A 12,037-nucleotide genomic window follows, 5' to 3' on the forward strand; every position below is an offset into this window, starting at 1 on the left:
AAATATGGCTAACTCTTTCATATTTACTGAGAAAGAAATGATTGAGATTATTACAATATAGACCAAAACAGCCACACATAGTAGATACACAATAAATGTTCGGCAAGTAAAAGAATTAACTCCTATACTGAATCTCACACCAGAAAGAACTACACTAGAGGCTTTGCAGCAGGACTAGTTTTGTTATTAACTTCATATAAAAAACAAGAGGGAAACGTGGCACAGAGAAGGAAAAAGACAATATTGGGGTCAAAGACAGAATTGGAAATAGACCTGGTATAACACAAACATAAGATTTCCTTTTCTTCTCAGGTTTCAGGTTTAGGGCAATAAGAAAGAAGAAAAGGAATAGAACTTCATGTTAATATTTTTTTATTTCAAATTCAAAACTGAAAAGACCAATTTTTCTACAGATCTCTCTGAAATATTTTTCACTCAAAAGTTCTTTAATTGAAAAACAATTCACAAGGAAAAACCAGACCAAGAATTAATTCTAGGATAGGTCTTTATTTCTTCACTTTTCTTATTTTCTTTTCTGTTCTGTTCTTTTTTTATTGGGGGCAGGGAGGATTAAAAAAAATGAAAGATTAAATGAGAGTAAATGATAGCTTGAGAGGAGAATATGCCCTGCTAGAGATGCATAGCTAGAAACTAGTTTCATATATTTGCCATGTTTAGTCTATACTTTCAAATAATCTCAAGTAATGAGTTTACTTATTTTCAAAATTGAACTAACACTATCTAATACACCTCACATTTTCTTCACTTTGTGACTCTATGTGAGTTACTGGTTAATTGAAACTTTAAGTAACAAGAGTAATGAGAATATAACTGTATAATCTGCAGTCCTCCTTGATCATGGAATCCATCCCTATCCAATCATTTTTCAGCTCTCGCTCTAGAACTTCCCTAGTTTTGGTCATCATTTCATTTTCATGGTACAGCAGACAGAAATACATATAACCTATTTTGTGTAGTTGTACCTTACCATTATTTAAAATAAGAATTATGACTTTGGTTATCTCCAAAACCTTAATCTTGTTCAACATTATGCTGCAGTTTTACTGAAAAAGCAGGCTTTGTTTCAGACCATTTAATCAAAAAAGCTCATTTTTTAGCCGACTCATATAACCCTATTTAACCTTTTCAATCTATTCTCAATAGTCTTGTTGTCCATTTCCACCAGCACAATTCAACATTATCTGTATACTTTGAGACTTTATTATATGTCAAAATTATTTATAAAAACAATAATATCGGCTCTAGAAAGAAACCGTAAAGTACCATGATCTTTACATTTTTTCCTACTTGACCCGCTTTTATCTCTAGTTTCACCCTGAAATAAACTTAAAAAGCCAACTCTAAAAAGATAATGTTTATGAGTTTATGATAATGTTTATGACAGAAGTCAACCGAAGTTATGCTTTCAACAATTAGGTCTATATTGACTTTTTCACAGTATTTTTGGCGAAGATAAAATCTCCAGCATGTCCCCTTTCAATAATTAAAACCCCAAATTACAAATCATGATAAAATAATACCTATAATGCTCCACAATTCCACTTCCACTTTGACTGGATAAAAATAGTTTCTAAAGACAAAAGAAAAAAAAGTTAAGAAGTAAAAACACTAAGTCAGAAAGGGTATTTTGCTTCTGTGTGGCAAGTGGATAGGTACAACTCTACCATAAAGGTAAGGTTCCAGGGAAGTAAGGTTCCAGGGACTAGAAGGAGTATTCATATTTATCTACCACCTTCTATTTCCTAATGACTTGCTTTTTCAAAAGGTGAAAGCTGAAAGAAGTCAGATTTGCCATAGGCTACCATGGATTTTGGTGCCCCCTATCGGTTCTAACAAAAATATGAGTAGTATCAGTGGGCAGTAATTCACATATCATTATGAAGGGAAAATTCCTTCTCATCTATAATAAAGTATGGAAAAATTACAAGGAAGCTCATTACATCCACATTTCCTAACCCACTAAATTATCCTTACAAAAATGCAGAAAAGACTACAGAGTGCAAACGCACTGTTTCAAGGGCCTGAAAACTGACCTCCTAGTCAACAGATGGTTTACTTTGGATGTCAGTAGTAGAAGCAGACTAGCGAATAGTCCAGCGAATTTCTGGGGGTCAGAACATACTGCTTTGATGATTATTTCACATTGAAAATTTTAAAATACTAACTCCAATTAAGTTGGTGAGGTTAATGACGAGACTAAACTGAATAATTATAATCTATTAAAAGCATCTGACAGGGTCCACCATAAATAGTTGCAACCAAGTTCTATAACCTTAAGACTTAAGATCTGAGGTCCCAAATATTTCCAGAGTAAGTGACTAAAGAAGATATATTTACAAACTATTTTTACTTCAGAGATCCAACTTCACCAAAACCTGACCAAGGTAAGATGCTAAGACTTATTATATATATAACACACACGGTACAGCACGGTAGAATACAGTAGAGGTATAGAGATGCATACGACAAGGGCTTCTGTCTTCAGATCTGACAGAACACAGCAAACTAGGTAAAAGCGTTTCATCAATTAAAAGGCAAAATATAAGGATTTAAGAGGAGAGTAGGCATAGTGTCAATTAACCAGAAAAAACAAATAAATCTTGGATCTCCTACTTCACAACACAAATATGCCTTCTTCATTACCACATTAACTTAGAAACAAGTTTCCCAATTCTAAACAATCCATATAAACGCTTGCCTGATTTCCTACAACCACTGCAGTGAGAATGTTTCAAACTAACAAGGTAGGAGGGAGGGAAGTCAAATACTTCTCTGAATATGGTATCTAATGGAAGTTTTACACACATACTATAGGTGAAGGGAAGAAAAGGAAAAAAAAAAAAATATATATATATATATATATAAGCCCCTTCAACAAACTCTTGGGTTTATTTAACTCCAGGGTATTCTTAGCTTATCCAGACCCCACTTAACATCTCCTATTTAAAAGGATTTTTTTTTTCTTAGCTTAATAAAGATAACCTTGAAATGCTTAAGTCTTAAAAGGCAGGGAGAAGCAAAAGATTGCCAGTAGAGGAGGTGGTTTTCACTATAAAGCTTCATTATGTTAACTGCTAATTCTAAACGGTAAAAATGTGAATATACTTATCTGTGATCTCTGTATTTCTTCTCCCAACCCACCAACTTTATAAAACAAGAAAAGCAATGTTCAGGGTAGCTAATTTGTCTTCAGTGACCACCCTACTACCAAAAAGTATCCTCCCCTATGTCATCTGAATTTATTTTAACTTTACGTGATATGTCAACATCAGATAAAGTCGTACTCAACATCATACAGCATAGCAGAGCATGTGAATATATGAATGAATAGGCAGGCTTTGAACCAAAGGTTAAGTTCCACTTTGCCACTTATCAGCTATGTGGCCCTGATGAAGTTACCTAAAACCCTTCTAACTCTGTATCTTTGCATTTTAAATGAATATGAAGAATATCCCTTCCCAACATTTGTATACCTCTCATACTTTATTCAGGATATACATTTAACCATTTGCTTTCACTCTCATACTTCCTCAAACTTGTATTTAATCATTGGTGCATTTTAAATCAGTGTGTCTTAAAATAGTTTTGCTCACTGTTACTTAATACAGCAAAATTCCTCCTATATAATAGAAACTACAAACATTTATGAATAATGAAACAAATATGATGACATCATAGCATTACGGTGAAAATGGGAATATATGAAAACTAAATTCACTCATTTAATTCTTAAAACAATGCTATAAGGTAGAATCTACTTTTATCATCATTTAAATATGAGGAAACCGGAGTGACATTAGGTAACTTGCCCAAGATTACAAATGTGTGTGATGGATCAAGGGTATGAATTCAAGCTCCATTCCTGCCCTTAACCATTACGTTAGACTGGTACTGAATAATAGTTTATATTATGCTTTCAAAATGTAAATATATCTAAGGTACTCGATTTGATAAATACAAATCTATCTTTAGGTACTTATCAGGTAATCATCAATCAATGTATTGATTTAAATGGCTTTCCCTTAATACCTATGAGATCACCATTACTAAGAGAAGTAATTAAGTAATTGAACGATGTTAAAATCCAAATTTCAGTTGTTGGACAGCCATGGATCCAAGAAGGAAGGAACTCTATACCTATTCCTGGTTTCCTAAATGAATTCTGGATCTTCCTTAGTTATTAGTTATTCACTGAAAAAATTTTTATTAAGTACTATGCTCAAGCAGAATAGGATACAAGATTAATTATGACAGAATTACTGTCTCAAAGATCTTACCATCTTATTTACAAATACTGCTTCGTCAATTAAGAGGTGAAATAGGGCAACAGATAAGCTTCTCTGGGCTAATCTGGGATTCTACCATAACAACAGAGGAACTTGGCATTTTTCTAAGAAACAACAACAACAAAAAAAAGATTTGGAATTGAACTTGAGGAAACATAATCTACTTCTGAAACAACCCTACGTCTTTGATGTCTGTCTATAAACAGATGCTCCCCGGCCTTGCAAATCCTTTCAAAAGTGAATGAATAAGTAAGTCCTAACTTATTTACTGGGCTCCCTTTGTATGAAATAGCTTCACTAGGTTTGTTACTTAAATTTAAAACCTCAAATTACCTACCAAATATAGATGGAATTCTGATCAACTCCTAATGTATTAAATTTTATGCATCTTTAACAAAAATGTTACTTTTGAACATGAGTTCTACCTTTAATAGCAAGCTTTTTCCCTTTTGAATTCTGCTTTAGCAAACACTGATGCCATTCAATTACATTTAAAAATAGGTTCAACGGAATGTAATGTTGTTTCTGAAATGGAGTTATCAACTCCTGCAATTTCAGTATTTTTTTCATATACTATTCAAGTTAAACTATTTAATTAATTTAATCCAGTAGTCAGTAAAGAAGTGCATCAGAGTTTTCATGTTAGGAAATACATTTCCATCTATTTTCCATATTGGTCAGTCACTCACTGAAAGCTGAGAGAATTCTTATAATTTTCAATTTTGATCTAAGGTTTTGCATCAGATTGGGGAGGTGGGTAAAGGAATATCTGAAGTTGCACAAATTATCTACAACATGGTTATCCTATTCTGAAACACTGAAGAGAAAATCCAATTCTCAATAACCTACACTAGCATTTAGAAAAAGTTAGATTCTTCTTAAACATTCAAATAAAGCTTTTATTTAAATTGAATCTCCTTTCCTTCCAATGTTCCCTCTTTCAGCAAATATACAAAATATCCAGCTAGCATTTCATCAAAGTAAACATAGATAATTTTTGTTATATTATCCTCTACTTTTTCAGGTTAAATAACCCCAAAACTATAACCTTTCGATGATTTGTATCTGAAGGATAATCTCAAAGATGCAATCCACATTTTTCATCGTGTAGCAAATAACAGGATGAATTAGAGAAAGGACTTAAGTACAACTATTAGCCATAAGATTTCCTCACTTTGTAGTTAAAGTTCTGCTGACATGTCAATAAAATGGTAGTGAAACAAAAAACACTGTGCAACTCATCCATTTAGCTTATAGTGTACAGATAAATAAATAAACCTAATCAAGGATGGAGGCAGGTGCAGAGACATACTGTACTTCTGTTTGCTTATCCTTCATCATGTACCTATATAGATTTATTTTTAATAGTTGTGCTTTCTTCCACTTATTTTTCCTGACTCATCTCCATAACAAATGACAAACCCATTGTTTATACTGCTGGACAGAATACAGAATAAAGCATATTAAAAATAAAGAAAACACTTTTCTTACTGATCAGTCAACATATATCACTATCTTCCAAGGAAAACCAAACCCAACTTACAAAACTAACACACCTATATAAGCTTGAGCCTGTTCTACATGATTTAACGAATTACTAAGTTTTGCTTATTAAGCCAAATTCCAATGGACAGAACTATCTAGATATGTAAAGTTTAAAGAATAATATTTCAGTAAGTACTGCACTCAACTTGATATTAAGTTCCAAACCAGAGCTTGACATTTTGTTAGAGAATTTAAAATTTTAATAAAACATGGGTATTTTGAAAAGCTGTTTGACTGTGTTAGCTTGCAACAGATTGCCTATTTTTTTGAAAGAGGTCAGGAGGGGGATACAGGGACTAAACTGTCATGAAAAGTATACTGGTCTGAATCATCACAAAATTTTGATTTCCACTTTTGTTGCTATCACCACTGTCAGTTGCCTCTAAAAAAAAAAAATAACAACAACAACGTTATCCTCATTTTTAAAATAAGAAGGTTGGATGAGATTATTTCTAAAATGTTTTCTCATCTCTGTAAAAATAATGCAATTGAAGAGTTCTAACTACCATAACAGATTTTATTGGAAATAAGGATCATATGCAAGTTGAGCTACACACTATTCTGAACATTCAACTAGGTCAATAAAAAATCTATCAGTACAAACCTACCCTTAGAATTCAGTAGGCTAAATGAAATGGTAGCAAGTGTCCATTTTTTTGGTATGCATACTTCAACGATTGCATCTCCTCAGATATAACTTCATTCAGTTTGAGGTAAAAGAGAATCTGGTCTTCTACTAATAGACAAGTCTCAAATTCTTCAAAAGGTTATTTCTTTATTTGAAATTAGGGAACCCAAGTTCCAATAATGCGATTTTCAAAAAACCCAGCCTTGTATCAAAATAAGCTGTGTTTGTGGAAAAGAATAAATGGTAAGTGGTACTTTTATTTAATTTAGTTGTTCTCTCTTATAACTAAATTTATAATCAGCCTTTAAAAAGCGGTTTTCCTTCTGTTGCCTTAAGTTACAACTTCTTTCTTCAGATCGAGATTTTTCTAGCTTCCATTTCAGGAAGCAGACAAGAGAGTTACAAAAGACCTGCTAACTAGGAAGGCCAACTCTTAGCTTGTTCTCAGTATGGTACGTTTTACTGAGCTTTTGGTTAAATGCCTTCTTTGAAGAATGAGGGCCTGCAACGCCGCCTGTCTGTGAACCCAGGAAAAATTATAAACAGTTATGAAACCAGATCACTAGGACAGACCAAGAGGCCTTCTTCCTATTCCAACTCACCACAACCAACCCTGGCTCCCAAGCAGCCTCTTAGGCTGCTCCACATTTCTGTGGAAAGCAACAGGGCCTAGCTTAATTCTTCCTCACCAAGGAAGCATTTGAAAATGTATGAGTATGTACATGTAAGGATCAAATACATTTTTCATCCACTGAGTCATATATTAATGTAAATGGATATAAGATCAGTTCATCCAAAATCTTTGAGAGATCGAGTACGTGAAGGTGACTTCAGCAGCCACAATTATGGTGGGGGGGGTAGGGGGGTGGGGTGGGAACCTGCAGCAGAACAGTATGGAAAAGTACAGCTTCTCACGTGTCTCTCACATACACAAATACTTAGCTCTCAGTCCATTACAAGCTTGCCTCCCCCTCAAACTGCTCCCCTCCACCACACTAGTGGGAGAAATCTACCAACCTCTTAATCTTTCCCCAAGAGACTCTCCTACCTATTATCTTACCCCTCCCGCTTTGGTCCCGCCCCCGCCCCAGGAGTAACAGGGCCCTACTGGCCTGAGGCCGACCCCGCCGGGTGTGCACACAGTCAATCTAACCAATTCCTTCCACCCTTAACCGTGTGAACCATGCCAGGGTAACGTGCTGTGCAGCAACTCTGTGGACTCTGCGGTCCTCCCACCCCCACGTGTCAGCTACCCTCCCCCACATGTCCACACCTCACGATTTCGGCCCGGGAAAGAAAGAGAGCGGTGGAAAGCCCAGCCCCGAAGACAGATCAAGCCCACAGGAATCGGTCCCCTCGCAAGTCCCCTCCCACCTTTGGCCCCGACCCTTTACACTCCCTTCCTCCCTTCTTCCTTTGAAAGCAGGCCCTTGCCTCAGAAACCTCTTCTTCCTCGTCGTCGTCGTCCTCTTCTTCCTCGCTGTTGTTGCTGCTGGTGCCGCCGCCGCCGCCTCCGCCGCCGCCGCCGCCGCCTCCGCCGCCGCCGCTGTTGTCGCTGTCGCTGCTGCTTTCGCTGCTGCTGGGGGGTCGGCAAGTCCGGTTACGCTTGGCCTTGTGGTGCTGCTGCTGCGGCGGCTTCTTCTTCAGGAGCAGATCGCAGACTCGCACCATCCCACGAGGAGACGAGGCCGAGCGAGCCCCGCTGCCGCCGCCAATGCCGCTGCCGACCTCCGCTGCTGCTGCTGCTGCCGCCGCCGCCGCCGCCGCCGCCGCCGCCGCGGGGGGGCCCGCCACCGCCGCCACCGCCGGGGGGCTCCCTTCTCCCTCAGCCGCCGCCACCGGAACCGTCGCCTTCTCCATCTCCGGGGAAAGAGGGAGGGCGCGGACGGGGGAGGGGCGTGGGGGCTACGCTCTACCGCGACTTCGGCCGCACCGGGGCCGACACAGCGCTCGGTGCCGCCTCCGCCGCCACCGCCTCGGTCACCTCTACTGCCGCCGCCGCCGCCGCCGCTCCGCCAGCTCTCACCTCGTCTCGCGATACTAAGGGCGGGGAGCCTGACGATGGGAGGGAGGGAGAGGGAGGGAGCGTGAGGGAGCAAGCGGGGGGTGGGGGAAGCGAAGAGGGAGACCCGGGTGGCCGGAGATCCAGCAGAGGGGAGACTACCGAGAGTCGGGGGAAGTGTGCCTAGGGCGACTTCCGATGGGGGGGACGGCGGGGACAGAGGAGGGCCGCGGTGATTGCCGTAGCGCCCGCTAGTACCCGGATCGCTTCTCTTTCCTCGCTATTTCCCCCACACACAACCCTTCAGACCTCCCTTCTTCCTTCCTCGCTGGTGTATAGAACGCAGCCGCAGGCGGAAGTACAAGTGACGCCATCAGCCGTCGCCTGAGTGGTGGCGCGCGGGTGGCCGAAAGACGAAAGTGAGACTTAGAGGGCCGGGTCTCCGGCCTTCGCGAGCGGGCGGTGCTGCGGTGCATGGGGCGGGCGGCTGAGCGGGCGGACTGGAGCGGAGCAGCCCGGGCCGGGTGGGAGCGGGTACGGAAGCTCGGGCCAGACGCTTTGTTAGCAGGAGGCCCGGACAGCCTGATCCGGGAGGTGGGGCCTGGTTCTGGACTGCCGTACGTAGTTTCGTTCCTGGCCATTTTTTCCACCGCCAAATGGTGAGTTAGGGCTTTGGATCTTGAGAGCTGGCGTAGTATGAAGGAAAGAGCCCCTTTTGCCTCAGTTTGAGTCTTGGATCATAGACTTCCTGAACCTGAGTTTACACTTGTGTTACCAACATAAGGAGTTCGATTAGTTGATGTCTGAGATCACTGCAACTCTAAAGTTTCCTCTAAAGGGCTGAAGACAGGAGAAGGAAGCAGGATATGTGCCTGACTTTGCAGACGTTTTAGTGAATGACCCCAATTTAGTCCTTCCACTCCATCACCTCGGCTTTTATCTGTGAAGTAAGCATCATAGGTAATCATCCTTGTCTGTGTTTCTCTTGGAAGGAATATTGTGATAGGGGTTGTGAGTTCATTTGTGGATGTCTGAAGAACTTGCAGGACTTTTGAAATAATAGCGTAGCTTATTGAACTCAATTAGCCCTTTCAGGTTCAATAAGGGCACAGCAGCATAAGGAAAATGAAGGAAACATCAAAGACAGATGTACTGGCACAAGATAAAAAGTATGTCTCAGCTGACATAGTTGCCATTTTAAGACTGCTAAGTTTAGCTGAGTGTGCCTGAATTTTTTTAGCTTTTTTTTTTTCTTTTTAGCATTGGCATACCATATGAAATGTGGGCAGTTGCCAGTAGTCTGCAGAGTACTATGGCAGAATTGGCAATGACTGAATCGATTCATTCAAGAAAAAAATTCATCATGTGCCTACTATGTGCATAGTTTCTAAAATCTAAGTCTCTGCTTCCAGGGGCTTTGCAGTGAAATAAGTGTTATAGTAAATACACAGAGAGTGCTAACCTTCTGCCTGTACCTCTTCTACAGTGGTTGCTAAGCGCAGAACAGTATTGTGCAGCTAAGGTGCTCAGTCGTGTCTGACTCTTTGCGACCCCATGGACTGTAGACCACCAGGCTCCTCTGTCCATGGGGATTCTCCATGCGAGAATACTGGAGTGGGTTGCCATGCCCTCCTCCAGGGGATCTTCCCAACCCAGGGATCGAGATGTCCCGCATTACGGGTGTTTTCTTTACCTTCTGAGCACCAGGGAAGCCCAGTACATTGTATATTTTAACACTACAGATTTAGGTCATAACCTCAGGTGGATTCCTCCCTCCTACTTGTATATTCTGAAGCACCTTTTTCATCCTACCCACTAGAATACTTTTGCAGTCTTTAAATCCCAGCCACATATAATTAGAAGGCCAATGCTATTAGACAAAAATGCCTTCAGTTTTCCAAATGCTAGAAACTTAGATACTTCTGAATCTTTCCTCCAATATCAGTGGAATGAGACACTCCCTGCTCTTACATAAAATGAATTGTCCATCTTTCCTCTAGTTCCAATCCCGTATTTCCCTTTTATCTTTTCTGTCTTCAGGCTTCTACAATTGTCCTTCCACTCTATCTCCTTTCCTCCACAACCAAGCTTTAAAGAGTACTCTACGTTCAATGTCTCTATTATCTGAATGTCATTTATTAACTCTCTGCAGTCTAATTTCTGCACCTATCACTATCAAAAATACTCTAAAGTAATCCCATTATTTAGAAGAAAATGAATTCTTATCTTTTATATAATAAGGAAATAATTTATTGGAACTAGTAGAATAAGGTTGAACCTACTGAAATGGACAAAGCCTCTGGAGTGACTTTTTATTATTTTTATCTAGCATTTTTTTTTTCCTTTTAGAACCTTGTAGCAGAGTCATTCATGAAACTTATTTATTCTTGGAGATACAGCTGGACTAATTATCCCAACTTCCCTTTAGTTAGTTGTGGTCTTGTAATTGACTTTTAGCCTGTGAAATGTAAGTGGAATCGATGTGCTCGTTTCCAGGCTTAATGAAGTCGCTTCCATCCTCACTCTTTCTCCATCAACCTGAAGCTAGTGAGTATGTTGAAGATGCCAGAGCCAGAGAAAGATCATGGGTGGCTAAATTACTATTTGGAATACAGATACTTCCAAATTAGAAACACTCCTTTTTTGGACTTCTTGTACAAGAGAAAATTGAGATTTGAGAATTTATATGTTCCAGAGCTTGAATGATCGTGACTAACCCAGAAATTGGTATTGGAAGTGGAGTACTGCTAAAACAGTAACCTAAAATATGTTACATTGCCTTGGTGATGATGCAGCAGATGTTAGAGATACTGGCATCAGAGAATGGAAGGAGACCCATGTTTTGCAGTGGCAAAAGCGGTGTTTAAACTTATCCATGATAATTGAAAAGCATGTTATCTACCTATTGAAATTGTGACCCAGTAATCAGAGGAAATAGTTGAAAAGAGTCAAAGTAATACTGTATTTTGAGTTTTAGTAAGATAAGCTCAGAAAACAGTTACAGAAATGAACATGCACAAAAGTATTTGGAAAGATTAGAAAAACAGTTTTTCTAGATCTTGAAGAGTAAAATATGAAGCTAGAAGAGGCCTTGAGTACAGTCCTGTCAAGATTTAGTCCTGGAACAAAGATCAGATCAAGACTTTGGCCTTTCCATCCAAGACCATTATTTTAGATGGTCTCAGGATAACTGGGATGATGTTCTTGCAAAACTGACACGGGAGCAAGAAAATGGAAGTAAATCATTTTTGAGAATTACATAAGCAAGAACTTTGGGTGTAGTTACTGGAAGCAAATAGATGACAGGACTAAACTTTTGAAGGAATTTTACCACTAATCAAATCATGAACCCAATTCATATTTATTCGCTCGAGGCAACTGTTCAACCCCAAATTTGCATAAGAAGAAAATAGGACATAAATGCCTTATAGCTCCCCAGTACTCACATAGGATGTGGCCATGGAGAATAATGGACAAAGAACATTTCAGAGGCCCATATCAGGCCATATAGAAGACAGAGGGCACATGTTTCTCTCCGAAACTAAGTTGAGATCT

At 39.5% G+C, this 12,037-nt stretch overlaps 1 protein-coding gene across 4 annotated transcripts in view; it reads right to left on the minus strand.

Annotated features, from left to right (window-relative positions):
- The window catches only part of ANKRD17 (ankyrin repeat domain 17), a 168,121-nt gene extending 159,628 nt beyond the window's left edge, over nt 1–8,493 (minus strand). For all 4 annotated transcript variants that reach the window (XM_013964713.2, XM_018049565.1, XM_013964714.2 and 1 more), the window contains exon 1: nt 7,915–8,493. In XM_013964713.2, coding sequence (XP_013820167.2) covers nt 7,915–8,340 — 426 coding nt within the window. In that variant the 5' untranslated portion in view covers nt 8,341–8,493. The remainder of the gene's footprint in view (nt 1–7,914) is intronic.

This window comes from Capra hircus, chromosome 6, assembly GCF_001704415.2.
Source record: "Capra hircus breed San Clemente chromosome 6, ASM170441v1, whole genome shotgun sequence".
NCBI classification, from domain to species: Eukaryota; Metazoa; Chordata; class Mammalia; order Artiodactyla; family Bovidae; genus Capra; species Capra hircus.